General features: G+C 33.9%; 4 protein-coding genes across 6 annotated transcripts; 1 reads left to right on the top strand and 3 right to left on the bottom strand.

Moving 5' to 3' along the window:
* Positions 1 to 3545: 3545 nt before the first annotated feature.
* On the bottom strand, positions 3546 to 4807 carry LOC118644427 (vicilin-like seed storage protein At2g18540). The gene has a single exon (XM_036283001.1). It carries the CDS (start codon positions 4805 to 4807, stop codon positions 3665 to 3667), a length of 1143 nt encoding a protein of 380 aa, XP_036138894.1. The 3' UTR covers positions 3546 to 3664.
* Positions 4808 to 11737: 6930 nt separating this feature from the next.
* Positions 11738 to 14871, bottom strand: LOC118644522. Its single transcript, XM_036283175.1, has 2 exons — positions 14398 to 14871; positions 11738 to 14262 (listed from the first exon to the last, which is right to left on the bottom strand). Exons 1-2 carry the CDS (start codon positions 14840 to 14842, stop codon positions 14024 to 14026), a joined length of 684 nt encoding a protein of 227 aa, XP_036139068.1. The 5' UTR covers positions 14843 to 14871; the 3' UTR covers positions 11738 to 14023.
* LOC118644521 lies at positions 12139 to 17075 on the bottom strand. Of its 2 annotated transcripts, none has more exons than XR_004962295.1 (2): positions 12866 to 17075; positions 12139 to 12739 (listed from the first exon to the last, which is right to left on the bottom strand). XR_004962295.1 is itself a non-coding variant. In XM_036283174.1 (2 exons), exons 1-2 carry the CDS (start codon positions 17045 to 17047, stop codon positions 15658 to 15660), a joined length of 1224 nt encoding a protein of 407 aa, XP_036139067.1. In that variant the 5' UTR covers positions 17048 to 17075; the 3' UTR covers positions 12139 to 15657. The 2 variants fall into 2 exon arrangements, 1 of the variants encoding a protein (XP_036139067.1); XM_036283174.1 differs by having other exon boundaries at positions 12139 to 15704; positions 15871 to 17075.
* A 4257-nt stretch (positions 17076 to 21332) lies between these two features.
* On the top strand, positions 21333 to 25770 carry LOC118644471 (myb-like protein X). Of its 2 annotated transcripts, XM_036283067.1 has the most exons (7): positions 21336 to 22311; positions 22463 to 22674; positions 22808 to 22963; positions 23047 to 23200; positions 23380 to 23564; positions 23913 to 24141; positions 24209 to 25770. In XM_036283067.1, the coding sequence occupies exons 1-7, from the start codon at positions 21939 to 21941 to the stop codon at positions 24337 to 24339; spliced, it is 1440 nt and encodes a 479-aa protein (XP_036138960.1). In that variant the 5' UTR covers positions 21336 to 21938; the 3' UTR covers positions 24340 to 25770. The 2 variants fall into 2 exon arrangements, with proteins under 2 accessions (XP_036138959.1, XP_036138960.1); XM_036283066.1 differs by having other exon boundaries at positions 21333 to 22311; positions 23913 to 25770.
* Positions 25771 to 26812: the final 1042 nt, after the last annotated feature.

Raw genomic sequence — 26812 nt, 5'->3', positions numbered from 1 at the left:
GAGAGGTGGAAAGTGGGCAGCTTTTGTAAGAGGAGGTCGTGCCGAACGGAATCGAAGGCTTTAGAGAAGTCAAAAAGTATGAGCAGGATGATCGATCTGCGGTCGATGGCAGACCTGATGTCGTCTGTCAATTAGATAAGCGCCGTTTGCGTGCTGTTACCACTGCGAAAGCCCGTCTGCATGGGGTCCAGGAGATTATGAGAGAAGAGGTAGGAAGAGAGTTGGTCAAATACAATTCGTTCAAGGATTTTGGACAGGTAACAAAGAAGGGAGATAGGGCGAAAATCAGCAGGAGACGAGGGAATTTTGGCCTTGGAAGAGGGATAATGTGTGATTTTTTCCAGAGAGAGGGAAAGGTGGAGGAGTTAAAGGAGAGATTGAAAAGATCAAGAATAATAGGAAAAGTGAAGGGGAGGCTGTCAAGGACAAGTTGACGATTTATGTCGTCAGGACCAGCGGCGTTTGAAGTACACCTTAAGAAAGCGGAGCAAAGTTATCGGTCACTGATGAGGCAATGATCGATCAGAGTATGTGAGGATAAGGTATGATGCGTAGGAGAGAAAGGAACAATATATAGGTGCGAGAAGGTACAAAAATCGAGGAAAATATTGAATCACGGTCACTGATGAGGCGATGATCGATCAGAGTATGTGAGGATAAGGTATGATGCGTAGGAGAGAAAGGAACAATATATAGGTGCGAGAAGGTACAAAAATCGAGGAAAATATTGAATTCAAAACAGCGGCGGTTTAGATCTACATTAAAGTCACCAATGATGACTGCGATGGGAAAAGAAGGATGTAGCCTCTCGAAATCAGTCCAAAAGGTGTCGAGGTGACCCACCTTTGGAGGGCGATAAACGAGAGTCAGTAAGAGAGACCTCCCGCTCACTAAGGATAAACTTAAGAAGAGATATTCAGGCTGGCCGCACTACGGATTCGGAGACGCGGCGAGAACTTTAGTTTTTATTTTTAATTCAGCACGCACATAACAGCCAATCCCTCCTCCCCCCTTCCCCACTCTATCATGTCTAATTAAGTTGTAGCCATGGAGAGAAACGAAAGAATCGGGAGTGTGCGGTTTGAGCCATGTTTCGGACATGGCTATAATATCGTAAGAGTTTCGGGAGAAAAAATCATCGAACTCGGCAAAATGGGGGAGGAGAGACTGGCAGTTTACGTGACAGAGGCGAAAGGAACCACGACGAGAGACTGGGGGTCAATTTTTTGGCCGGGATGGCTGCCTGGGGACCGCCCCGGGACCAGCGGCTCGCCTACCCGACGAGGCCGCAGGGCGCACCGCGATCGCGTCAGGAGAAATAGAGCCGCGATGCGGGACGGCTGAAGGCCCCACCGCACTCGCGGATCGACGAGAGACCGGGGAACGCGGGGGTCCAGCGGCAGAAGCAGCGGGCTCGATCGAGAGCGGCCGGGGGGTGTCAGCAATAAGTTCGGCGAAGTGGCCGCCGTGGCGCAACCTAATGGGAGATGCAGAGGGATTGCGCTTAACAAATATGTAACCATTGCGAACCCAAACGCGATGAATCCGACCCTCCGCGGCCGCACGCCTCGCTTCACCGAGAGTACGTCTGGTCACAGCAGGTAGCCTCTCGTTCACGTCTATCCTGGAGCCAGCCAGCGACGCAGCAACATCCGAACCCTCAAGAGCTCCGCGGGCCCTCTTTCCAGCTAACCAGCGGTTCCGGATCACAGGCGAGGAGAGCCGGACGATCAGAGGGGGAGGGTGATCCCCACGCGCCGGAATGCGTCTGCATGATATGATGTCATCCGGGGAGACGGCGACCCCCAAGGCCGCGGCAATACTGGTAGCGATGGCGCAAGGGTCCTCTACCAGGCGCTCCAGGACTGCACGACGACGACACGAGGGTTAAGGCCATCACACAATGCCAGGCAACAGGCAATAGGAACAGGAAATAAAGAAAGAGAGAAGAAGATCCTTTCTCTCTTTCATTATTTTTGTTCCTATTGCCTGTTGCCTGGCATTGTGTTTAGGCCCTTATGTTTTACAACGTGCTGCGACTGGGATCAAGAATGCCGGCGCCGTAAACAGAGGGAGCGAGCGTGTCGGTGCGACGGCGTGGTAGTAGTCGCTGTCGCGACTGTTGCCGTCTGCGGCGCCGCATCCTTGGCTGCGTGGCGCGTGATTGACGCGAGCGACGAGATAAAACAAACAATTGGCTAAAACCTTTGCATTGCGACTACGGTAGAAAACATGAAACGTATGACGTACTTAAAAAAATTAATTATTTATTATAATTAATAACTATTTTTAATTGTAATAAATAATTATTATTTTAAAAAGCATGTGTTATACGTTATTACGTTTTCGAAACTATTGCAGTTACGATACAAAAGTGTCAGTCATCGCAAGAATAATGTAATTAATAAATTACATTTGAGAAAATTAATTTTTATTCTGCTTATGAGAGATGTTCCACTGTCGAAATGTATTGTTCGCTCTGAAAAGAGCGGATTGTTTAAAAAAATTTTTTAAGTAGATGCTCGAAATGCCCGCCGTCCATCCTAACGCAAGCTCTCATGCGTTTTAATAAATTTCTTTCGACGTTCTCCATTACTTTTTCGTTGATATCTTAAACAGCAAATCGTAATCTTGTCTCTAGGTCTTCGATATCTTCGGGAAGCGTTTTATAAATTACTTCTTTACAATATCCCCATAAGAAGTCCAGAGGATTAAGATCCGGAGATCTTGCGGGCCAACGTATCGGGCCGTACCGACCCATCCAGCGTCCGGAAAAATGCTCGTTTAAGTAATTTGTAACAATTCTGGCGTTGTGTGGCCCAGCACTGTCTTGTTGAAAGATAATCTTGTTTCTTTCAAATAATGGTACATTTTCTAGGAAATCTGGTAAATTTTCTGCTAAAAAATCAACATAGATTCTTCCAGTTAAAATGTCTGGGAGAATAACTTGTTGTGGCCCTTATTGGGATAGAGGGCCACAGGTATTTGTGATCGTCCGTCAATACTTCTCGGGTCAGGTTTCTTGAGAGATTGTAGCCGTATAACAATGTGTATATATTTTCTATTTTGATTACACTGAGTTACACTGACTTAATTCGTTAATACCGTTAAACCCGTGACAAATATAAAAGAATGAGCGACATACGTTCGTCGCTGTAGAATAGAATAGAGTTTATTGTTTCCCAAATGGGGTTACAAGGCGCTTTTTGCACGGAGCGTTCCCGAACCGTTTACAAATACTTAACCCTCTGCCCCCAAAACCGACCTGGCCATAAGCGACCTTTACATTCTGTTACCCCCCACCCCTCTTGCCCACCCCTCACCCCCTACCCCCCACCCCCCTTCTCCTCTTCCTCCACTCAATCCTTCTCTCTTCCCCTTTCCTCTCCACTTGTTCTCTTCAGCTCTCTTCCGTCCTCTCCCTCCTTTTCTCTTTCTGGGACCTCTCCTCCTCCTTCTCCTCACCTGCCTCCTCTGCTCTCTTTGCTTCACCTTCCTCATTTCTTCATGCTTTCTCATTCTCTCCTTCCCTCCTGCTTCTCCTGTTTCTTTCTCACCACTCTCTTCCCCTTCCACGTCTCTTTCCATTTCTCCTCTGTCACCTCCTAGTAACATAAAACAAAAAACATAAGATATCAATTAACTCCACCAGCTCCTCTCCCCTTTAATTCCCTTCCTCCTTTCCTTCCCCCTCGCTTATTTCCCACTCTTCTTTCCTTTTATTCCACACCCATTCTCTCCCGTCCACCCACATGCTTCTATTCCCCACATATACTTTCTTTCCCTTATTTCTCTCCTCTTTTGCCCTTTCTAACATCCTCCATCTGATTTTCCTCTCCTCCATCGATAAATCCTCATCTAACCTTACATCCCAGCGACTCCTTATCTCCGCCCTCCTCTCTAACAACCAGTCTCTATCCTCCTCTCTCACCACCTCCGTTATCACCACTATCGTCCCCCTTTCCCCCACTCTTTCTGATACTACCCCTAAATCTACTTTCCTTCCCGCTTCTCTCTTCATAATCCCCTCTATTATCGCCTTTCTTTCTATCGCCCCCTCCCCCTCCACACCCCTCCACACTATGTTTCTCCTTCTCACCTCCCTTACTCTTCTCTCCCTTTCCGCCTCCCTTACTCTTTTCCACCCTTCTCTCTCCGCCCTCTCCCTCATCCTCCTCTCCATTTCCCTTTCCACCCTTTTCCATGCCTCTATCCCCTTCCCATCTCTCTCCCCATCTTCCTTCTCCTCTCTCTCTGCTCCCTTCCTCTCCTCCTTGCCAGTTCCTCCTGCCTGTCCCTCCTTCGTTCTGCTCCTCTCTTGTCCTCTTCCCTCATCCTCGTCTCTCTCCTCGCCCCCTCTCCTCTCCTTCTCCTCCTCTCCTCTCGTCTCCTGCCACCAGCTCTCCTCGACTCCGTCCTTCCGCCCCTTCTTCTCCTCTTCCCTCCGTTCTCTTCTCCTCTTGTTCTCGCCTTCCCCCATCCTCTCCTCCCTCTTCTCTCCAACCACCTGTTCTCTTTTCCCACTCCTTCCCTCTCTCCCGTCGTCCCGTCCGTACCTCCTCTTCTCCATCTCTCCCTCCTCGTCGTCGTCCCTCTGCGCTTCCTCTTCTCTGCTGCCTCTTCCTCTCGCTTCCCTCATACTCCTCAGCTCTTCCCTTTCACCTGCTACCTCTTCTTCCCTTCTCATGCCTTCTCCTTCCAGCGCCTCTAACCTCTCTTCCAATCCTCTCAGTCTCTCTCCGACTTCCCTCAGTCTCCTTGTCATTTCCCACTTCAAATTCCTCAATTCTCTGCCCAGCTCCTCCATTCTCTCTTCCTCCCTTGCTTCTCTCCTCTCCCCGCCTATTCTCTCCTCTGAGTCCGGCACTCTCTCTCCCTGCACACTTTCACTTTATCTTCTTCCTGCACGATCTTTCTCCTCCTGTGTCAGAATCGCTCTGTCGACATGTGCCCTCGATGGACCACGTGTACGGAAACCCGCGTTCCCAAACACGCTACCATCCCGCCCTGGCACTCTTGCCAACTTAACTCTAACCCCACACTGCCAATCCTTTCCTTCCACCAGATTGACACTCCTCTTCTCTCTTCGCGCTCGCGCTCGCGCTGCCTCACTCCGAGCGCACCGCCATCTGCCCTCCTTCCTTCCTTCACTCCTCTCCTTCGAGACTCTTCTCTGCGTCGCATCTCTCCAGCGCCCTCTCTCTGACCTCTTCTTCTCGTTCCTGCCTCCATCTTCCCGGCTTTCATCTCTCGCTACTCCGATGTCTGCCCCGACTTCTCCATCCTAATATCGTCTCACCTCCATCCTCCATTTACTTCCCTCCAATTGCCCGTCTATGTCCCGGTCTTCTCTTCCCAATCGTCCACTTCTTTCTCTCCTCTCTTTCACATTACACCCTCACCACACTATTCACTCCGGAGCTCCCTGTTTCACCTCCACTCTCAACCACGCCATCTTCTCCTTCTCACGTTCGTCGCTGTATAATGTGTAGCAAAGCCCACTCGTTGTCTGTACCTCGGTGTTTATATACACCGATTTTTGGTGTATAACCGGGGAGGGTACTTCCGGTCACTGGCCTTTGGTCAATGTTCTTGCTTAGCCAGCAATTGCTAGCTATGCAGATTCCATCCCAAAATCAGGAGATTTTGGGTGTTGTTTATTAAGCAACCGGGTGCATTGCCCGGTGCGACGCCCGGTATGTAGGCCGGGCGATGTCCGCGCGCGAGGTGTCATTTGACACCTTATATCGCTTGCGACATTTCTTGTGTGAGTGTATCACACTCACAACAAACTGGACAAAGTATCTCAGTGCCTCTTATTTCAGCCCACACATTAAGTTTCCAACAAATTTAAAAATTTCGGAGTCGCGTGACTCTGAGATTTTCTTCGCTCCAAAAGTGCATATTATGCACATTAAAAATTCCTTCTTGCGCGAATAGCGATTCATCGCTGAATATTACACGAGAGGAATATCGAGGATCTCGATCGATGTTTCGCAGAAAATTTTCGCAAAACATTCGTCTTGCAGGGTAATCTGCTGGTCGGAAATGTTGCACGCGTGTATAATGAAACGCGTGCAACTTTTCTTCTTTCAATATCCTTTGTACAAGCACACAAAAAAAAGTGGTTGGTCCAGCGGACCAGACTAGTCAATCTTTATATATTTTGACCCGCTGTATCCAAATCCAAGATCAGAATTACAAAGTTAGTTTGTATTTCCTAACCTCAAAAAAAAATTATTTTAAATGTTGGTCCGGCGGACCAGACTAGTCAATCCTTATGTGTTTTAACCTGCTGAATCCAAATCCAAGGTCAGAATTGCTGAATTGGCTCATTTTTTCCTAACCTTGAAAAAAATTTTTTTAATGTTGGTCCGGCGGACCAGACTAGTGTATCCTTATGCATTTTAAACTACTGAATCCAAATACAAGGTCAGAATTGCTGAATTGGCTCATTTTTTCCTAATTTCAAAAAAAAATTTTTTTTTATGTTAGTTCGACGGACCAAATAGCACGGAATATTACAGTAATATCGCAGCAATATATCAACATATTATACATTACAGTAAAATATTACAGAAATATTATTGACATATTACACGTTTATAAATAACATTAAAATATTAGGTTATATAATAGCAATATTACATTTTAAATAGCAACACATTAGAATTGATATCACTCACATTAAATTAAGTGAGGGTTTATAATAAATGTTAGTATGCTTTAAGCCGTAAGAAATTGATAAATCACAGACAAAAATGAGAAAAATAATTGATTGTGATTGATTAATTTCTTACGGCTTAGTTTAAAGCTTACTCTAACTATTTTTAAACTCAACCTAATGTTAAAATGTTATTAATTAGTATGTTTACACGTTATATTATAAATTAACTATAAATACAAAATTAGACATAGTTTGGAAATGTGACTTCAGAAGCGAAAAAATTACACTATAATTTTATCCATGATATTTTTAAATAAAAGATATCTGGATGAAAAAACATTTTGACAGTTTCAACACTTGTAAAATATTGTATAAACTAAATTTTTTTCTTGACAATTAATGAATTAATAACCGTAAACGAATATGACTGGATTCTAATACTATACATTTATTTTTTTGCTGTTTATTTACTCAATGAAACACTTGTCAAAATATTTTATACATGTGTTAAAACTATCTAGTAAAAATATTTATTTAAATGTTTTTATTTGAAAATGGTGTAGAATTTTTAGTGTAAATTTCTCGTCTTTGAGGTCATATTTTTTATAAATGTCGAATAAGTATCCAGAATACTAAGGTCCGTATTCTGAACATTTATCGCTAAATGCACGTCTAAATGTGCCAATCAGCCAATAAGATGTTATCTTACAATGGCTGATTTAAAGGTACATTTAGCGATAAATGTGAGCTCAGAATACGGACCTAAATTTCGCAATATTACAAAAATACTACGTAAATATTGCAGTAATACATTCGCGATATATCACCATTATATTACTGTGATCCATTTCGGCGGACATTTTAATATTGTAGTAACATTTTTGTAATATTTCTGCAATATTTATACTATATTTTACTGTAATATTGTAATGGGAGAACAATATTTCTGTGATATTACCGTAATATTCCGTGCTATGTGAGTAGTCTATCCTTATGTATTTTGACCCGCTGAATCTAAATTCAAGGTCCGAATTGCTGAATTAATTCATTTTTTCCTAATCTAAAAAAAACACTTTGTAAAAGTAGTTTGGGTTACAAATGTATAATTCGGAGCGTGCAGGCTTGCGTAACCACATTACCCGAGGAAAATTCAATACGGATGACAAGTTTGAGCTTCTGTGAATGAATAGCGTAGAAAATTCACTCCCCTTTTCTATTATATCTAACTCTTATATTCTCGAAGGTGTGCAATGGCTTTCTCTTACGTTTCTTCGCTTTCACAGAGACATCTCGTTTGAGCATCCAACAGAAATCAGCCATCATGTTCACATCCCACTTGCTTTGATATCAATGCTCCATGTCCTTGATGTCCTGATGAAATCTTTCTCCCTGTTCTTCATTATAATCACCTAGATTTTCTGAAAAGTAGTCGATATGAGAATCCAAGAAATGCAACTTAAGATTCATTAAGCAACCTAGTTTTCTATAGTTGTTTATTATTTTCGCCATCCTTTTTCTGTAATCTTGACTTTTGTGGTTTCTTAAAAAATTATAGTCTCTCAACATTTTATGTATTTGAGGTCCATCGAAAATTCCTTCCCGCAATTTCGCATCAGAGATGTTGGAAAATTTTTCTTGTAAATGATAGCATTCACCTTTTTTATTCAAAGCTCACCCATTGTTTTATGAATCCTAATTTGATATGAAAAGGTGGAAGAAGAACTTTTGAAGGCTCAACTAACGGTTCATTTATGATGTTTTTAGATTCAGGTTACAGAGACGTTCTTGTCGGTCATTCTTTTTTTATGTAATGGTTCGTTCGATCTCTACTATCCCATTTACATAGGAAGCATGGATTTTTTGTGTAACCTGATTGTTGACCCAATATGGTGAAAATTGTCAGATTCCCACAAATTTGCCATTTATGTTCTGTGTATTTAATTTTTTCAAGAACTGTTTTCAAGTTTTCAAGAACTGTTTGTGTACTCTTCTTTTATCACTACCGAGTGTGCTACAGAAATGGAGGCATATACATTAGTATTGTGCAGCAACAGTGCTTTTAAGCTTCTTTTAGATTAGAAGAATCGATGAATAGTCTCCAATCATCAGACTTGTAACATACAGGTTTCAGTTTGTTCATTAATCCGATAACATCATGACAATAGACTAATGAATGTTCTTCATCTGCAGAGAAACATTGCCGATATTCTCTTTCTCTGTCACGATAATAGGAAGTTTTTACATTTTTCGCCTCCCTAGCATTGTGTTTCAACCAGGACGCCAGAAACTGCTTCATCCTTGGGCAAACCCAAATCTCGAACGAAATTGTTTACCTTCTCTTGTGTTACTTTTCCTGGCTTTTTAAAAATATTATACCCAGATAGGAAAATTGCAAACTAAATGCACAATTATTGCATCTTCTATTTACCTCAATTTCGCAATAATTGTTGCAAATAAGACTACAAAACGCATATGTTTTGATGAAAACAAATTTGAAAATTACTTTGCGTAAATATTACAACATTGAATTAAAAAATAAATTTTGAATTTATTTATGTAATTATTACGACATTGTATTGAGAAATAATTTTCGAATCTTATTGCATAATTATCACGACATTGTATTATAAAATAAATTTTGAATTTTATTGTCTATATAACTATTGCGACATTATATTAAAAAGTAAATTTTCAATTTATTGACGTAATTATTATGACATTGTATTGAAAAATACATTTTCAATTTATTTGCGTAATTACTATACGCGGAGAGAATTTTCTCTTAAAATTTACCTTCAAAATCTGGTAATTGTGGGATAATGTAAATTTTATTATATTTTTAGTCAATTTTACTAAAAAGTATAGTAAAATTCCTCGAGGTCACACATTATCTCATAATTATCAGAGTTTGAAGATAAATTTTATAAAAAAATTCTCTCCGTGTAATATTGTATTAAGAAATAAATTTTAAATATTATATTGAAAGTTGTTTTCCGTGTATGACTGTTTCAAATCTTTCTTTCCCGCGCCACGCTCTTCAGGCGTGGTCGGTCTAAGTACTCTCCCACCGATGGCTTTTACGTGACCCTCGGGCAGGAGGAGTTATGCACTAGGTATCCGAATGGGCACCGACGTCGTCCGCGTCCGGTTAACGTCGCTGCAGCTTCCGTGGTTTCTCGACCGTCCGTTGCGCACACGGGTGACCGAGACCCAGGGAGGCGCACTTAATTCGCCACCCCTGGACCAGAAGGAAGGAACTGGATTATGTTAGGTACAAAATAACGCAGGTAAGTATCTTGCAGGTAAGTATATGATCTATTTCACGCCTATTACAGTGTAGGCAGATACAATGTGCACACCTCACTCCAACGCGTCTCACCCGAGAATGCCCGACTTTGTTCACGCCGGGTGCTCCCGCACGCCCCCTCCTTTATCCAGCGCCGTTGTCGGCGTGTCTAGCTACTAACCTCCCGGCTGTGCGCTGCGGCTGCCATCTTTTAATATTTATTATTAATATCTATTATATTATATTAATATTTATTTTTATAACAGCACCGAATAATGTTGGCACAACAGTTATCAAATAAAACATAATTTTAATAATGGCTATAAAATGTACATAATTTACCTGCTGAATAATAAAAGCACCCAAAATTGGTCCACGTGTGTACAAGTAAATAATCGCAGCTAAATTTACGATGTCACTCGTTTATGCTTGTTTAAGAGATTTACCAAAGAGAATGAATTGAAAATAAAAAAAAATACACTAACAATAAACTGAAAACAGTGGCTGTATGCTGAACGCCGAATGCACACAGAATTCGTAAAGGAGAGCCTCACTCTTCGACCTGTTGAGACTTGAGAGTGCTGAGTATCGGGCGAATTCGGGCGGGTTCGAGAAATAACTGAACTAGATTTCTGCAGATTATGTCGCAATAATTGTAAACTTCACATTTTGTCAATCTATTTACAAATGATACTAAAACAGTATGCATGTTTCTTTGTAAAATTTCTATTTAAGAATATTTAAGTAACAATTGTACAATTTGATATTGTAATAATTTCTACAATAATTACAAAATTAATTTTTGAAATGTATTCAGCAATAATTATGCAGAGATGAGACTCATTAATATCACAATTATGCAAGATGCATTTTAGGCATTGATTTTTTAAAAATTGCTACATGTTACATAAATTAAATTTAGAATTAATGATTTTAAAAAGTAGATTTATAATTATGACACAATATATCCTACATTACATTTAAAAACTAAAATGTTGCAAAAATTTTTCTGCATGCTTTCTTACCTGGGATGCGAAACATAGTCACCATCAATTGATTTACTTTCACTCTCAGTCTCGCTCTCAGTTTCACTTTCAGATTCTTCCAAACTTCCATCAATTTCCATTCGATTGAGTTCAGAAGTAATACTTGTATCTATGATTTCATCGTTTGTTTTGTCGGGTGCTGATACATATATAAGTTTCATTAAACTCGAAACATTGACGTAGCACAATGCCGACTTTTTGTGTTGTTTATTCCATTCGGACTTTTACAGAAATAGCAATCTTCTCTAACCATCGGTTTCTTTCATATGGCAGGTACTCTTACCCAAGGAGAACAGAAATATCAAAATGACGTCAAAATGATGTCACAATAAGGTCAAATTTTAGATTATCAAAATGACGTCAAAGTACAAAAATTTTTGATGGTTTCGTGACATTATTTTTATGTCATAATGATATATTTTTTACGTTTCTTTGACTATTACAATTATTGGGTGTATCTAACCGCTCAGGGTGCAGTCATATGGGGCCAGCGTACAGCGTACCGGCGTATGGCGTAAAAGAATTAGACCAATCACAAGATTTACGCCCGTTTTGTTAGCACAGACATATGCCCCATGTGACTGCACCCTCACAAGCAGTTAAGTAGTAATAAGATGTAATTAGTTGGATTTAGAGATAAAAACCAATCGCATTTGATTCCTACTTAGCTGAATGATTGCGCTACTACTGGATACACCTGTTGAAACAAAAAATGACAAAGATAAGTTAATTCAGTTATTATATTTATAATTTGATATATTTATTATGAATCATTACAAGATCACAGATGACACAGGTCACACAAATATTATTGCACAATCTTATTCTTGCACAATTTTTATGATCTATAAAAATAACTAAAAATCTAGAAATAAAAATAAAAAAATGAAAAGCACAAATTTAATAAAAAATCACAAATTAAGTGAAAGATCTGATTATATTTTTCTTATTTGCGTTGACTTGAAGTGTTCAACCAGCGCTTTATAGCTTCTTCAGCATTTTTTAAAGACTCATTTTTAAAACGGCCCATTATAGCACCTAAACAACAACAAAAAAGAAATTAAAAGAATTAGTCTTCTAAAAATTACCGTATCATACTGAATCATGTAAAAAATAAAAAATCACATAAACCTTTCTAGCACGTTAGTAAAATGTAGCAAAGATAATTTATTTTTCTATTTTCTTAGTAAAGAAATCTGTACAGATGCACACACAAAATTTGTATTCAATGTTATATACAATAATTAAATATTATATAAAATACAATAATTTGTTAAAATAATTGAATGTTATACATATTTAATGAAAATAAATCGTATACTGATCACAATTTGTAATCATATATTATACGAATACAGAAACAAGTTTTAATACGTTTTACTAAAATATTCTTTCTATTATAAACAAATAATAGTACATCATCAAAATTAATTTATTTAAAAATTTGCCAAACAAAGAAATGAAAAATGTGATTTTAAATTATTTCTTGCTTCTTATAATTTAATATAATAATTTATAATCAGTGTCTCAATATTTTAAATAAGTAAAAGAAAAGATAAACGTAAAACATTTACAAAACAAAGCTTCCTTAATTCTTGTTCCGTAAAAAAAAATTTTCACTCCTCTGGTTCCTTTCCAACTAACTTGTCTTGCAAGTTCATTGTGCAATATGTTAGACATAAGACGAGTAACAGCATTCCACTGATCACAATCATTAAAAAGTGCATTAAGATAGCTAACCTTAAAAACACAAGAATTAAAAATTATGTAAGAAGAGTTCACATATATTAAAAGTTAAATATAAATCATATATGTAAGTACACCACACAAAATATAAATAAAAATTAAAAAATCAACTGTACTTACAAATTGAGAAAATGCAACTTTATTTTCCAAAAATTCGTTGAATTCCTCAAAAGACTTCTCATCTCGTAATGGAAAAGGGGGACAATTTTCGGGTCTATCTAAAATAGCTTCACCAGGAAATATTTCATTTAAAATGCGACGTTGGTTCATTAATACTATATCAAGTTTACTTGACACATTTCGAAGCAAATCTCTATCAAGATTAGATACAACCGGTCCTACAGAATTAATGGAAAAACGGAAATAAATTAATAATTACAAAGTGTAACATATGTTAATATTGCACAGTTATATGTATTAAAACAAAGAAGTTCAATAAAAATTACCATGAAGCTTCTTTAAATGGCTTAATGTTGTCGTAAGCAAGTCACGATCTGCATTTGATAAACCTAATAAATGTAAAATATAAATTAAGGAAAAGAATGTGGTATGTGTGCAGAAAAAATCATTTCTCGAAACTAAGATTATCTGGAAAAATCAAACCTTGAAATAGTGGTGATTTTTGGAAATACTTCATTCTCGTTGTTCGTAGATAGTATGGTCCTTTCTACTTTTAAAACGTCATCTTCACTCTTTTCTTTTAAAGTTTCGGAGTGTATTGTATTAAAATTCTTGTACTGTTCATTGTCATTTTTATCATCTATATAAAAATTAGAATTGTTACTTTTATTTATTGTAAGCAATATTTATTGAGTAAGATAACATAACACATACAAAGAAAAGAAAAAACAAATTATTTCACATTTATAAAATTTTAATTTAAACAAAGAGAAACTATGTAACTAAGTAACATGTACGAGTAACTTGAAAGAGAGAGAGAGAGAGAGAGAGAGAGAGAGAGAGAGAAAGATTGTATCTGCAAAGGATTAATACAAATTTAAATATAAGCGCACGTAAAAAAATGTGATAAAAATGTAATTTAATTTTAGGAAAAGTAGACAGATAATAATGAATTTACCATCTTTGAAGGCTAAAGATAACTTTGTTCTGTTAACATTCTTTGGGTGCAAAATACTTTGTTTTTTTTCTACGAGATTACGTACAGATAGTAGGCTTGATACTGAAGAACTGTCCGATATAGATTGCAGTTCATTACTATCTATAGTTAATTGAGAAGATGAGCATTTTTCAGAAACTGTAACATTGCAGAAAATAAATTCACAATAAAAGAAAACAGGAAATATAATTAGTTGTAAAATCTAAAAAATCTATTATTTGAAAAGTAATAAACTTACTATCAAAAGAATCATCATAGTTTTCTTTGTCTAAATATTGAGGCATTCTGTTAAATTTTCTGACAGGCGTGGTCTTTTTTGATTGCAATGGATTAGCAGTTCCAAAATTTTCCGACATTTTGGTGTTGCAGTCTTCAGGAACTAAATCTCTTTGTTGTACAGCTAAAATTATAAAAAAAGCTATAAAATTATAAAACTATAAAAAAGACTGTTTATAGTTTAAATTAGAATATTTAAAATATAAAAATAAGTTACATAAAATAATAAATACAAATTTACTTGAAAACATATACATACTCTCTTCCAGCATAGAATGATGCTTCATCGGATTTTCGTCTAACGTAGTTTTATAAGTTAACTTAGAAGGACTCAAAGATGTAACACGTGACTCTTTACGGGAAAATAATTTCCCAACAGACGTGTCTTTTTGACATATCATTGACGTTTTCATAGATTTATTTTTAAAAAGTGTTTTTATTTTATTTGGAAGAAGAGGATTTGGTGCAGGCACTTTATTGCTAGCACTACAAAAGATGTTTGACGGAAGATTGTCTTCATCTTCATCTGAAGATTCTATATATTTCTTGTTCTTTTTTCTCTTTCTTGGTTGATCATAATCTGTTTCTACTTCTGTCCGAGCAACGTTTCCCTCTAGAACATTCTTAGCAGCTTTGACAGCAATATTGTAAGTACCTACAAGTGAAAAAAAATGTATAAAATAAAATATAACATAAATACACATGATACTGAAATTTATTAATTTATTAATGAAAAGAAATGTAATTTATGTTTTAAGTACGTTTTACGTTTTAAGTACATTAACACTAAAGAACTCAATATTTAAACGCAAATTTATGATAACTTATCTTCGAAAATTAAACTTACTGTAGTAATGATGAAATCTAAGATTATAAGTATTCCAATCTTTTCCAGGATCCATTTTTGACATAGCTAGACGAGTCGTTTTAAGTTGATCTTTTTTAGATGGATATTTGCACTTAGTATTATTATCAAACAGCCATTTGAAAGGAATTACTTCTATTAGTGTTTGAGATTCATCACATGAATCATCAAATTCTACAACTGCAAACTTAAAAAAAGAAAACGTTACGTTGTAAAAGAATATAATTTGTAGAATAAAAAAAATGTTCTTACTTTTATTCTAGTAATTATTGCAGTGTACAAGAGGAATGCACACATATGCTTCGTCGTTATCAGGAAAAAAAACACATTTACAAAAAAAATGTTTAATTTTGAAAGCAGTTTTGTGATTTTGTAAACGAGAAACTTTTATAATTCCAAGTTCAGATGATGCGATAGGAAAATTGTAATAATTTTCTTGTTTTAGAAACCTATATCCCATTAAGATAATTTTATTTTGGGGTGTTCGGATAACATTATCTAAGATTATAACATCTCCATTTTTAGTTTTAAAACAACTGTTTGCCTTGTTCTTTGTAAGAGTAATACCACATAAAATGACAGTCTGAAACTGTTCTCCCTGAATACTGTCATCTCCATCATACTGATTTTTCAACAAAATTTTATTTGGTTTATCTATATTTTTCCTTGGAACAAGTTGCCCTTTAGTTTCTGCATCACGTCTAATTAATTGGTGTAAAGGCTTGTAAGTAGATCTCAAATATCGTTTCATAACGCTCATAAAATTTTCATATTTAAAAGCACTGAATGATTCTAAAATTCCATGGTTTCGACATTCGTCAACTAAATGAATCAGACAATGGATATTATAAACAACAAAACATTTACCAAAAATCTGAGAAGAGTGATTTATAAATTCTTTTAAAATTTCATGCGCAGCATCAAGCATAACAGGATTCTGTACTGTACTTGGACTAGATAGTATATATATTCCACTATGTAGAAGTAAGTAATTGTTATACAGATTTGAAGGCAGAATGTTCTTAAAAATTCGTACACCATCGTATAATAAGATACGTCGCAGTTCTGTTGCTTTATATTTAGATAATTCACAGAAAGATCGAGATCGATGATTAAATTCCGTAGACACCCAAGAACTATATCGTAACATTTCCAGAGACAATTGAGATTTAGCTGCGTTATTAATTTTGCCTATTGTTGTTACATGTACTCCAAAAAGAAACTGTAGCCACCGTTTAAAAACTCCTAGATATAGATGCATCGGATCAAGTCTAAACATAGACACCATTCCATGTTGCAAATCACGTTCTAAAGGTGAATTATACTTGTGATGTTCTGGTTGATCTCTATTTTGAAATGATTCATCAGTACGTAGAGGTGTATTATCATATAAAAACACCTGACAATTTATATGTCTATCACTTTTAATTGTACACTTTTCACGATCAAATACACTGTTATGACTGTGAATGCCTTTGACAAATTGTCTAGCTGGAGCATCTAAAATATAATTGCCTAATTTAAAAACAATATTTTTTCCATAGAAATTATAACTATTTCTAGTCAAATTTTTAATTTCTTCAATAAAATCAGGTAAATATCTTTCTAAATCATCGGGCTTTGAATGTCCATACCACACACCAATTATAAAAGGAAATCTTTCACCCTTCAGACAACCTAAAATGGGCCAAAATTGATCATCTGTACTTTTATATAATTGGACGCCATCAATATTAATGTCTACTACAATTTGATTATTATTTTGTAGATAATTATCGGTTAATATTTCATTAAGATTCACTTTAATACTTTTATACCACATTAGGTCTTGACCAACTTCATTAACATTTATAGTACGAGGAGTACGAAGAAATGTTTTATATGATTTTGGCAAACCAGGAAAAATAACTCGCAATCCTGCTAAAAGCTTATCCATTTTGTTAAATGATACATCTCGAACACTCCATTCTGACAAAAAGTTCAATAAATATTCTTCTATATCATAAACAGGACAATTTTTTAAATATTCGACATCAATTTTCATATTATGTTCTAATTCATCACTGCTGCTGTATTCACTATCTTCAGCATTTTCAATTTGATGATTTGGTAAATTATATAATTTATCTTTAACATTCAAATTATTATTCTGAACATTATCGCTTTATCCATATAAAGAGCAGATGAAACATGAGAGAAGTTTGATCGTCCTTCATCTAACGAATCTAATATATTTTGTACTTCATTCAACCGATCTTCAATTTCAGCTTCACAAAAACGCTTGGCATTGGCTTTAGAAGCTTCAGCATATCGTCTTTTCATCATGACCAAATCTATAGCCAAAAAATGTATTAACTTTGTAATTCATTAAATAAAAAAAATTTAAGGTTGTGTTTGCTACATTTTGTTTGTACTAATAATTGTAAGTGAAAAACATTAAATAAATATATGTTATATGTTATTAATAAAGATAAAATAATAAATATTTATAAAGTATAAATATAATAAAATATTTTATCATACAATATTTCGACGTCATTCTTATATTTGATCTCAAATGCTTTAATATTTATACATTTGTATACAAAACGAAAAATATTACCCAAATCAAAATTTACTTACTTCTTTTTTCAACTCTTGCGACATTTTCTTCTGCATTCAAATATTCTTATTTTAGTAATTAATGTTTTGAATAAATTCGTGCACGCTCATCGTTTTGATCTCTTAAGGTGCCTTTTCACGCTGACGCTTGACGCTCATTTTGAGCGTCAAAAGACATCACGTGACTACAAATGACGAATGGGTATCTTCATTTTTAGTCACGTGATGTCTTTTGACGCTAAAAATGAGCGTCAAGCGTCAGCGTGAAAGGCACCTTTAAAAGACAGCAGAAGCACGGAAAAGCGTCGAAACAGCGATTGGCGACTGAAAGCACGGCGAGGCGCCGTACTGTGTGCGTTTGGCGCTAAATATTCACGCCTTTAAAATAAGTAGTTTTTCTGCTGAATATTGTAGTCTCAATTACATCCTTTATTTTTAATTGCAGCAAATTATTTTATTACAGGCAAAAGAATCAAGTAAAACTTTTGACATATATTTAATTATTTTATATTTTATAAAAATATAACACTTAATTTTTATTTTATTATCCCGTCTAAAAATGAATTATGCATTATAATACATAATAATATGTAATAAAGCATAATCATATATATTTATATATAGTTGTACACATAATTATGTATGTTTATGCATCGCTATACATGATTACTATGGTTCCATAACGTAGAAATACATGATCATGCTTAACTGTTCATGGTATCATATATAATGATGTATGATCTGTTAATGCTAACACGAAGTGCAAAGGTTATTATGCATCATTACGCATAACTATATTCATTTATACATAACTTAACGTGCAATCATGCATGATCGTGCATTATTATGCATGATTAATTGTCAACAAGTAATAATAATATATTATATATATATAATTGTTTGTTGACAATTAAAAGTGCATAATCATGCATGATTGCATGTTAAGTTACGCATAATTATTATTTGTTGAAAATTAACAGTGCATAATAATGCACAATCATACATGAGTGCATATTAAGTTATGTATAATTGAATATAGTTATAATAGCGCATAAAAAAATCACACACACACACACACGTGCGCGTGCGATTACATAAACTTGCATATACTTAAATATAAATAAGGTTAATAATTATTATACGTCATAATAAAAGTGTAAAGTAAACGAAAAATATATATTTTTATGCATGGTTTATTATTATACATATAATATGAGCATATAATATACATCATACAATCATAACATAGCTGTTTTTATTAAATTTGGGCTCTTACAAACATAATTTGATACTTTCACTAATTGATGTAAAGACATAATATCTGAGATTTTAATAACAATAAATTCATTTCTTGATTCTTGTATCGGTAAAATATGTTTTACTATTTTCAAAGTTTCAAAGTGGTAAAACATATCACTGTGTTTAACAGAAAAAAGACGCAGAATAAAATGTAGCTCATTTAAAACATAAAAATAAAATCTTATCGAACCATATAGTCTTGATTTATCTTTGAAATTAACTTCTACATTGTAATTATTTCTTTTGGTTTGGAAATTATACATTTCTGAGGTAAAGATTTCATTAAAAATTTTAGCTTTAGCAAATGTCTGTAGCTCAAAAATATTGATATTATAATTTTTCAATAATCCACACTCAGTTTCACTGAGCATCACACGCATACATTTACCAACTACTTCGTCAGATAAAGTAGCATTTTTTGATTTATTGTCAACTTTATTTTGCAAAACTTTCATTCCTTGAGCAATTGCTAAATTATTTATTACTTCTTGACCTACATTGTTTGTACCATGAACAATACTTGCAAGAAAACCATTAAAATTTTCGAATGCAAAAGCTGAAGTCGCCCATAAAGGACCCCAACGTCTCACGCACAATCCGAGGTGTAAAAGTTGATGTGCATTGTACGTTAATTGCTTATCGCCATATAGAATCTCGATATCTCGTACAAATAATCGCAACAAGATTTCAGTTTCATCAATTTCTGATAGTTTAATATCTTTTTGCAATAACGTAAATACAGAGATGACAAGAAGCATCCAGTGTTGAAAGTATTTTTCTGGTAAAAAATTAGTCATGGCTGGAACTGAGTAATACAATAACCAATTATAAAATTCAGAGGCTTTGTAAAACTTTAAATGATTGGCTAAAGATCTAGGTAATCGTTTAATGTTGTTAGGAGGACATACATCCAATAAAAAGGAATCAATTTCTTTTAAAAAGTTTTTCAAGGACCATTCTCCACTTTTAGTGCAAAATAAAATTGTTAATTGTTTGACAATCCCAAGGAGAACTGAGTGCATGTATTCGGGTAAAGTGCATGTCGCTAAATTTACAAAAGGAAAAGATGCCATAATAGTTAATCCTTTCATACCACGAATACTTTTGTTCTCAACAACAGCTTTTTTGCCTTGACTTTTCATTCTAGCATCTGTTCTTAAACATAAAATATTTTCAAAAGGATATATACGGGTGCGCCTTTTTGAATTATGTAAACTATTCGATTTTTTACTTTTAATTTCACAAATGTTACAACCGTAGCGACCATTAAAATTAACTTGATTAAGAATTTGTGCTCTAGCCGGAGCATCAGCTATTATTATTGGAGCAACAACTTTTGATATAAATGTTTCATTATTTTCTGGGTGAATCCAAGTAACACCGTGTTCAAAACATTTTTGAAGTTTTATGCTAAAGGGATGCAGAAAAGTGTTCATTGTTGGTTTGCAGTTATCGTACCATAGCCCAAAGATCACGATAAATGAGTTCCTTATATATGGTGGTAATTCAGCGATTGTGAACATCAATGGCCAAAAGCTGGCTTTTGAACTTTTCATAAGGGATATTCCATCTGTATTCATAATTAGAGTCAAATCAAACGGTCCTCTTCCTCCTTCCCTTTCCAAGTAGTTGACTCGAATATATTCCGATCCATCAGTTACATCGCTTATAATATTGGAATTAACAGCCACCGGTGGCTTAATCAATTTACTGAGATGTGCATGCTCAAATAAATACTTTAGTTGATCGATTATATCCAACTCGTAAAAAATACCATTATGTTCAGTTGATGAACATATTTGACACTCGCGGACCGATTTATTTTTATCGCCATAATAAAAATGACACGATTTGCAATAAAAATGTTTGATGACGTCACGTACAGGGGCTTGACTTTCTACGTATTTAAATAGTTTAAATATTGTTCTCGGCATATTATTAGGCGTCGGTAACAAGTCGCAAATTATTTTGAGCGTATTTTTTAAGCATGTTTTTGTCATTTTGTTGTCGAGAAATAATTGCAAGAGTAATAAAACACTTTCATCAGTGCTTTTAGTACTTTTTTCGTATAATAGCATACTTTGATTGTCTTGTTGTTCATCATCGTCGGAGTCAATTTCATTTTCTTTCGCTGCATAATCGTCATCATCATTTATTCTATCATTTCGAGCGTCGTAAAATTTTGACTCATTGCTATCTGATGGATCACTGATTTTACTAGCAGTTGGCTTGTCATCGTTGTATTGATTCGATGCGTTGTATTGATACGAGTTCATATTGCTATTAAATGTTTCTGGGGTAAAATTAAATCAATTATCATTATTTAAATATTTTTATAATCTGTTTTTATCTATATTTATTTATATTTATTATGTATACCTTGAACATTTTTGTTTTCTGTTGCATCTAAATCAACATAAGAAATATTATTTTCTTTTTGTTTCCACCTTGAGAGGGTCCTTACTGGTATCTAGAGAACAAATATATATTAGGAATAATTTATATTTAAAAAACAAAATAAAAACTATTTGGCAATAGTAACTTAATTATGATTACAAGTTTAACATATTTAGTAACATAATGTTTGTAGGCGAGCAAAATATTTGATCAACTATTTGTCCATGCAAGCATTAATAAACATGAAAATCTTTTTCAATTTATATAGATATTTATAAAACTGTAATTTAATTACCTGAAGGTTTTTATCCTTGATGTAAGTTTTATATTTTCCTCTTGTAAAAGAGGGGGAATCTTTTTTTCTTTTATCAGACATGTTATTATTTGTCACTAAAAATATACTTGGCACAGTCGATTGAAAATCAAAAGCGAATCTTTTTAAAAGTTTTATCTGTACATTTGTTCAACACGAACGGCCTGTTCGTCCGATCTGGGTTTACTCGGAGCAGACTCAAGCAAACCTGGCCAATCACCGTCTTGCTTTCTGTCTTAATACTAAATTAGTATTTGCTTTGGTGCTTATAGTGCTTGAAGCATTATTTCAACCTTGTTGTTTATTAAATATTAAACAAAAACAAATGATACTCTTACGAGCGCTGCGAGTGCCAAAGCGAACGCAGCCATACACTCGCATGCATATATATATATACATATATATATATGTATATAATGCATGCGCAGAGGAGAACGTATCATACGTATGGATAGACGTAGCCGGTCTTTGTTTCACGCGTGTTATCTCGGCATCCCTAATTTTGTTGATTCTGTTATTAGTGCCACAGATTTTTACTGTGCACATCATGTTTATTATTAATTGTAAGAACGATGGTTCTTATTGCCTAGTGAATGATAACGCGGTGATTTGTGATTACGAAAGTGTAAAGAAAGGAGATGCAGTCACATTTTTTTACAATCAAAAATCATACCAGGGAGTTGTTATTATGCGATCTGGTAAGCGAATTTTTAGTATTTATGATTATATTATTTCTGTATTTATAGGTTAACAAATATTAGATAAGTCCATATAGAGGTTATATGCAAAAATGATAAATTCACTACGTGCTGTAGTGAAGTATAAAAGTATATTTATTTTATTTCACAGATAACGTATCATCCATAGAAGAAGAATTTCAGAAGTTAAATAAACGTCAAAAACTGAGAAAAACTAATCGAAAACGAGAGGCATCAAATAGTCCAGATGATAATTGTGATAGTGACGTACAGCAAAGTGATGAACCTGCACTGAGCCAAAAAAAGAAAAATTCTTCAAAGGACGATCAAATCAAAAAGTCTGGTACAAAAAGAAATGTAAAGGTATTAATTACATAACATTTATTTATTTATTTTATAACATTCTTTTAATATGTACCTATAATTTTGATTTTTTATACAATTTAATTGATTTTTTAGTATGTTGTAAACTAAATTCAAAATTATTTGTCTATAGGGGAAAAAGATAGATGTAAAAAAAAATAGTATAGCACATCAGAGGCAAGTGCAGACAACTTTTAATCATAAATATAAGGCTCAAAACGATGTACATGCACAGCTATCGTTGTCGTCTGATACGAGCACTGATGAAGAAAATACCGAAACAAGAAAGGTAAAAAATATTGAATATTAATTGTTTTTAAAACGAAATATTATACGTTTATACGTTGACGTAAATTTTGTCGAATTATGTAGACCCAGTACTCAGCTACAAAGAAAGCTGACATTAGGGCTTTAAATACATTGAATGTCACAAAAAAAAGGGAAGGCAGTCCTACCAAAGAAGAACTCAAACGACTACTGCAAATAGCATTGGACAAGTCATCAAAATCGTTAGAGGATGATATTGGTATATAACACTTTTTTTTTGAAACGTGAAAATATTTCTTATGATTATTAGCGTTAATTTTTATTCCATTTTTTTGTTTTTCAAATCATATTTTAATTAACAAATTAATATAATGAATTCAATATTATATTAATTTGTAACTGTATTTGTATATTTATAATTTGTATATTAATGTACAGATACTTCTGGTGACGACACAAATTCGTCGATACAATTACAGCATGACATTGCTACAAAATCTAACAACAACGATAATAGTACTAGCGACAACAATAAGGATGAGGCTGACAAAGAAAATGATATGTTTGTATTGCCGGATGATAGTACCGATCAATTATTTGGAAAAAATTGCCCAGACGATAAGGTTAATTCAATGATTATAATTAATCAATTTCTTATTTTTATTTTATATCTCATCTAAGTTTCTCCGACGAATAAATATAGTTAATTGAAGTAGAATTTTGATTACAGTTTTAAATCGATAAAAAAAACCTTATTTATAACTACATTTAATTAAATTCAAAAACACCAAAAAGTATTATTTAATACTTTAATCTCTTACACGCGGATACTAGGATGAAATAAAATTTAAAAAGAATATAAAAACAACAACTTAGAATAGCACAATTGAAAATGTAAAACAAATTATATTTTTCCAATAAGCTTTAATTAATTATTTTTTCGGTATATTTGGTCTATTAACTATATATAGATGATGCTGTTAATGAGTGAGATTTACTGCCAAAAACGCGTCCTTATGTCAGCGATAGCATCGTCACTTAAACCATCTCATCTAGCTCGTCGACTACTTTCTGGCGTTTTTAAGCCTGAAGCTCTTTTGCGGTGTACGATAACAGGTCAATCTGTTCGATCGCTAGGAAAGACTCGATATGAAGAAAAATTCGACTGCCTTGATCCTATCGCACGAGATGCTATTATTGGTAAGCATTATAATTTGCAACAGCAAAGAATTAATAACAATTTTCAAAAATTGATTTACTCTTTCAGATTATTCTATAAAACATGGAGTTGCAAAACAGTGGCCGACACAAGAAAAAAAAACTATTATTGCTGCAATGTCCCAGCGGTTGGGGGAAATGCGGAGGACAGAGAAACTTAACAAAGCTGAACAAAAATAACAAGCGACTTCTATACTCGCATCTTTAAAGACATTTTTTTTTAATAAAAAATAATATTTATTTCAATTTTTATTCCACACAAAACATTCCATTCAAAGATATATACACTACCGCTTAAAAATATTTGTCTATACTTATTTAACTTTTTTAATTCAATGATGAGAATTTTAAAGAAGAGTGAATTTCAATCTTCTCTCCTAATGATCTGGATGTTAATAATAATCTTGATGGCTCAAAATATTACATTAAACATATACAGGGTGTTCCGAAATTCGCAAATAAAAATACTATACCAAAAATCTCGAATAATTAAGTAAAATAGTTATTTGCATGTATTTTTTCAAACAGTAACTTTTTAGATATTTTAATCTTATATCTCAAAAATTACTGTTTAAAATAATACAAATAATTATTTTACTTAATTTTGTCGAGAACTTTTTTGCTACATCAGTATTTTTATTCGCAAATTTCGGGACACTGTACATGTTTAATGTAAATAAGCCATGAAGATTATTATTAAACATTTTTTAATTAAACATTTTATTATTAAACATTTTATTTTAAACATTTTATTATTAAATAGGAAATTAGAAAAGAAGATTGAAATTCATTTTTCTTTAAAATTTTCATCATTGAATTAAAAAAGACAAAGTGGGCAAATACTTTTGAGCGTATGATAAAAAATTTGACAATTTATTTTATTTTATTCATTTGTCATTATTACACAATTGTGATAAAAAAATTTTGTTTTATTATAAAAAGCTATCTTATGATCTGCTTTGTAACGTAAATGGCAATTACAATATTTTGTTTTTATGCTTAAGAACAAATGATAGCAGTGTTTATTTCATAAGAGATCGTTGTAGCGGTAAGAAATTTAATAATTGTTATGTAATTTATGCTATATATAATTTTTTGTTTATACATTAATTTCTGTTGCATAGGATGCTTTGTGTAAAAATATACGTGTATTAAGTATAAAATATATATGTATTTACTTTGCCTAAAAATGTAATATTTATATTTGATAAGACTAAAACATGTTTATATTATTTTTATTGCAGTATAATATAATAATGTATAATGCATAAACGGTGATGCATAATTATGCATGAATTTTATCAATGGTATAATCATACATCGTAATGCACGATTGTACATCGTAATGCACGATTGTACATCGTAATGCACGATTGTACATCGCAATGCACGATTGTACATCGCAATGCACGGTTGTACATCGCAATGCACAATTGTACATTGTAATGCACGATTGTACATCGTAATGCACGATTGTACATCGTAATGCACGATTGTACACGGCCAAAATTCGTGCATGATTATGCATCGTCGTTTATGCATTATTTTGCATTATTATGCATTATTATTTTTAAACGGGATATATAAAATTAATTATTAATATTTTTAAAATAATGTAAAAATAATTGCAAAAGATTATCAATATTGTTAAAATAAAAATATAAATTGTTAACATGGTTATAATAAAAAAATCATAATTTATAAAAGAAAAGTAAACAAATTATTGCTTGCAATTTTAAATAAAACTAAAAAAATTAATTAAAACAAATTTAAAACGCAAATTTTATACATTTTTATAATAATATGCATCTGAAAAATATCATGTTTTTTTAGAAATTAAAAAGATATATACCATAAAATAAGGAATCAACATAAAGTCATTTTTAAGTCATCTAAAATCTCGAGATTTTTATTATGACCAAAAAATGACGGAATTAGGTCAATATAATGTCAAATTGACATTATTTTGACTTTTCTGTTCTCCTTGGGAATTATTCTTGGTTTTGTCGTGTTCTTTTCACAACTTTGTCTTGTTCTTTTCACAACTTTGCCACATTTTATAACAAGAATTACATATTTTCTTCGGGACTCAATTGGATTCTTGGTTCGCGATTTCAATACAAAAGGAATTTTTGTAGAGATCTTTGTTTTTGTTAATGTTTCTCCGGTTTTATGATACCTCATATCGGAGGTTAGGAAAAAATGAGCCAATTTAGCAATTTTGACCTTAAATTTGGATTCAGAAGGGTAAAATACATAAAGATAAACTAGTCTGATCCGCCGGACCAACATAAAAAGAAATGTTTTTTTGAGGTTAGAAAAAAATGCGGCAATTCAGCAATTCTGACCTTGGATTTAGATTCAGCGGGTCAAAATACATAAGGATTGATTAGTCTGGTCCGCCAGACCAACATTTCCCAGGTAGCAAGCTCACGTCATTTTGACGTCCCAAAATGGTCATTTACTGACTATTTTTGACGTCACGAAATGACGCCCTTATGACGTTAAAATGACGGTCGAATGTCACAAATTCCTGACGTCATGAAATGTACCGTATTTTGACGTCATGGAATGACGTGAACAATATGTTGTCAAAAAGATCTCTAAAAGATATCCTGTTTCTGAAAATGATAACATAAAGAGACTTCTAAAA

This window comes from Monomorium pharaonis, chromosome 2, assembly GCF_013373865.1.
Source record: "Monomorium pharaonis isolate MP-MQ-018 chromosome 2, ASM1337386v2, whole genome shotgun sequence".
Lineage (NCBI taxonomy): Eukaryota > Metazoa > Arthropoda > Insecta > Hymenoptera > Formicidae > Monomorium > Monomorium pharaonis.
The sequence above is the reverse complement of the archived record's forward strand: the minus strand, read 5'-3'. Positions and strand labels throughout refer to the sequence as shown.

Coding starts and splice junctions, on each gene's coding strand:
- LOC118644427 (XM_036283001.1), bottom strand. CDS start 4,807: ATGGAGGAGCTGGGCAGAGAATTGAGGAATTTGAAGTGGGAAATGACA.
- LOC118644522 (XM_036283175.1), bottom strand. CDS start 14,842: ATGTGTATTTATGTTATATTTTATTTTATACATTTTTTTTCACTTGTA. Junction 14,263..14,397: donor TCATTCTATGCTGGAAGAGA/GTATGTATATGT, acceptor TTATAATTTTAG/CTGTACAACAAAGAGATTTA.
- LOC118644521 (XM_036283174.1), bottom strand. CDS start 17,047: ATGAAAATTGATGTCGAATATTTAAAAAATTGTCCTGTTTATGATATA. Junction 15,705..15,870: donor TCACTCTTCTCAGATTTTTG/GTAAATGTTTTG, acceptor CCAATTAATTAG/ACGTGATGCAGAAACTAAAG.
- LOC118644471 (XM_036283066.1), top strand. CDS start 21,939: ATGATACTCTTACGAGCGCTGCGAGTGCCAAAGCGAACGCAGCCATAC. Junction 22,675..22,807: donor GTACAAAAAGAAATGTAAAG/GTATTAATTACA, acceptor ATTTGTCTATAG/GGGAAAAAGATAGATGTAAA. Junction 23,201..23,379: donor ATCGTTAGAGGATGATATTG/GTATATAACACT, acceptor ATTAATGTACAG/ATACTTCTGGTGACGACACA.